Source organism: Merops nubicus, unplaced genomic scaffold (assembly GCF_000691845.1).
Source record: "Merops nubicus isolate BGI_N331 unplaced genomic scaffold, ASM69184v1 scaffold41262, whole genome shotgun sequence".
In the NCBI taxonomy this organism is placed as follows: Eukaryota; Metazoa; Chordata; class Aves; order Coraciiformes; family Meropidae; genus Merops; species Merops nubicus.
Genome location: NW_008593680.1, coordinates 318 through 3,606, shown reverse-complemented (window position 1 = coordinate 3,606; position 3,289 = coordinate 318). Strand labels below are relative to the sequence as shown.

Below are 3,289 nucleotides of genomic sequence, written 5' to 3'. Positions count from 1 at the left end.
TGTGCCGTCCCAGCCCCACGGCACCTCTGCGGCCGACCCCGCTCGTCTCCCCCCCTGCCCCTGCTCCTCCCCTAGATGCAGCAGATGTATGACATGATCATGAAGCACAAGAGAGCCATGCAGGAGATGCAGCTGATGTGGGAGAGGGCCATCCAGCAGCACCAGCACGGCTACGACAGCGACGAGGAGGTGGACAGTGAGCTGGGCACGTGGGAGCACCAGCTGCGCCGCATGGAGATGGACAAGACACGAGGTGAGGGGCCCTGAGGGGCTCTGAGGGGCACACCACCCACACCCCTGCTCTGCTGCCCCCAGGGGAGGTGCCCCAGGTCATGCTGGCAGCGTGGGCGCTGCAGGGTCGCTCGTCAGGGCTCTGTGCTGTGCTGTCCCTGTTGAGTGGAGCTGTTGGCTGCTTGGTGCTGGGAGGTTTCACCAACCCCCTGAAATCCTGAGCCCGTGTGATTGCTGTTTTCTCTCCTCTGTGTCTTGGGCAGAGTGGGCCGAGCAGCTGACCCAGATGGGCAGAGGGAAACACTTCATAGGGGACTTCCTTCCACCCGACGAGCTGGAGAAATTCATGGAGACATTCAAGGCCTTGAAGGTGAACTAGCAAAGACAGCCAGGGTGGGGCCAGTGCTTCAGCCTCACCCTGCAGCAGGGGGCAGGGAGCTGGAGAGCTTAGCCCTGGTTCACAGCCATTAGCTGCCCTGCAGCCCTGAGGTTCCCCTGCCCCTGCCCTTGGAGCTCTGTTCCTTCTGGAGGAAACAAGGGCTTAGTGTTTTTCCATTTGCAGAGCAGTGGATGTAGCAAATTAGAGAACAGACTATTGGGACAGTATTTGGGGGTTAGCTGAAATTATAGACAAGCCTCTCAGGCCACCCACCATTTGTCTGCTCATCCTGTTTCAGATAAGTGGTAGCTGATGCCAAGCAAGGAAAATTTGAATTTTTATCCAGATGATTGCAGTAAAGTGGAAAACATAAATCCTACAAAAAGCTTATGCAAAGCCCTCCAATACCTGCCAATTCTTCCTAAACTGTAGAACTTCTTGATGCTGATGCATCCCTCATAATGTTTTCGTGTAACCAGCATGGGGTCTGATGTTCCCTGGAGATCCTGGCTTAAATAAGAGCTGTATCTGAAGCTTGATCCAGTGAGCAACTTTAAATTCAGGAACTGAATATTTCTCAGCTTAATCTTACAGTAGCACTCCCTGCTTTTTGCAGATTATGTCATGGGGCCACACAGTGCTTTTTCATTTACCTGTTTTCTTCTCTGTGCTGGTGCAGAACTGGAATCCCCAGAAATTCTGCTGGTTCTTGTTTGCCAGAGCCATCCTCACTTCGAGGAGCTGAAGCTGTTTTTTCCCTTCCTCTGACCCAGAAAGATAGGTGCATATGGAAAAAAAACCCAACTAACCAACACTGCTTTTTGTGTTCCTGCAGGAAGGACGTGAGCCAGATTATTCTGAATACAAAGAGTTCAAACTGACTGTGGAAAACATAGGTTATCAAATGCTAATGAAGATGGGCTGGAAGGAAGGAGAGGGACTTGGCTCAGAGGGACAGGGGATTAAAAACCCAGTCAGCAAGTAAGCAGAGTTCTTCTACTATTGATTCAGTCCTTTCCTCTTGGGCTGGTAATTGATGCTCCTACCCTACCTAAGCTGCTGCAGTGAGGGTGAGTGTAATTCATCACTTGAACAGAATATGGAATCATCGCAGCCAAGCAGTCAAAAAAAATCATTTCTGCTTTCTTTGGGGTTCCCTCCCCCCAGGGCCTGGCTTAGCTCAGGCAGGAGCAGTCATCTGAGCCAGGAGGGGTTTGTTTCCAGCCTGTTTGCATGGTGCTTTCTTCAGAGAGCTGCCTTCTCCCCAGTTTCCCCATCTGAAAATGAAGAGAACACCTGTCTGCACCTTGCATGAGGGGATGCACTCCTGTCTTTACAGTCAGAAACTTGAATTTCAGTAGTAAGGAACGTGCCCTTTGCCTCTGCAGCACCATTGGTGCCTGCTGGTCCCTGGGGTGCTGGGTGTGGAAGGTGACTGCCAAAATTTGCTGCTGCTAGACCTGTGTTTGAAAGGTTTCAGTCCAGATCAGGGAGTGGGTGATCAGGCTGCTGTCAGGACGTCACTCTTCTGCACAGAAGTTTCCCAATTTGATCACACTTGGTTTATTATAAAGCTTTAGAAGAGTTCTATCCAAAAATAGACGAGTGTCTCTTTTTAGGTGGATCATCTGTTAGTAACATATGCTGAACTTCAAAACCAAATATTGGGGATAGGAAATGCTCTGAAATGTGGGTTTTGGTGTTAGATCCTTTCAGAAACAGCAGTTGTTTGTTTACTGCATGACAGAAAGTCTCTCTCCAAAGTGCTTCTGCTGCTCTTTTGCAAGAAGATCCCTCTGGCCACGTGTTTATTGGTTCAAAGAAGCCCTGTGATAAAAGTTCTCTGTAATTGAGAGAGCAGGGCCAGCAAGCCATGGAGGGGAGGTGGTTTGTCCATCACAAGCTTGAATAAGAGTTGCCATTTGCTTGGGCTCCACCATCTCTGATGGTCTCAGGATGGTTAAGAAGGTCCTACTGCAGATGGGTGAGAATTGTGTCAGGTTTTGGGCTGTTTTGGAGAAGAAGGAGGCAGGCTCCTCATCTCAGTGCTGCCTGCTCCAGTCAGTGAGGTACAAACCCAGCGTTTGGCAGCCAAAGGTCAGGCTGCCAGTCAGCACCACTCAGCAGGGAGCACCCAGAGCCCAGGCAGAGCTTCTGTTCTGCCTGGAAAAGGTTGAGCAAAAAGATGTTGGCTCTGCTGCTTCCACCCAACGGTGGCTGCAGTCAGGGCTCTGGAAGGGTGGCAGGGAAATGAGGCAAATGCCCCAAGCTGCTCAGGATTAGCTGTTTGTCTTGGTGCAGCAGGCTCTGTGTGATGATGGCCACTGCTCCCCGAGCTCTGCTGAAGAGAGGCAGCAGATATCTCTGTGAGGAGATCACAGAACCAGAGAATTGTTCTGGTTGGAAGAGACTTAAGATTGAGTCCCAACTGTTACTCCATCACTGCCAGGTCCCCACTGCCCCGTGTCCCTCACCCCACATGTCCACAGCTTGGAAACCCCTCCAGGGGTGGGGACTCCACCACTGCCCTGGGCAGCCTGGCACAGCCCTGGGCAACCCTCCAGGGCAAGAAATTGTTCCTCAGCTCCAACCTCAACCTCCCCTGGGGCAACTTGAGGCCCTTTCCTCTTGTCCTGTCCCTTGTCCCTTGGGAGCAGAGCCCGACCCCCCCCTGGCTCC

The 3,289-nt window shown here is 51.8% G+C and overlaps 1 protein-coding gene across 1 annotated transcript in view; it reads left to right on the top strand.

Moving 5' to 3' along the window:
• SUGP1 (SURP and G patch domain containing 1) overlaps positions 1 to 3,289 on the top strand; it is a gene marked incomplete at both ends in the record, with an annotated part of 18,163 nt that overhangs the window by 14,561 nt on the left and 313 nt on the right. Inside the window, 3 exons of the mRNA XM_008935509.1 lie at positions 76 to 253; positions 495 to 601; positions 1,446 to 1,591. Coding sequence (XP_008933757.1) covers positions 76 to 253; positions 495 to 601; positions 1,446 to 1,591 — 431 coding nt within the window. The remainder of the gene's footprint in view (positions 1 to 75; positions 254 to 494; positions 602 to 1,445; positions 1,592 to 3,289) is intronic.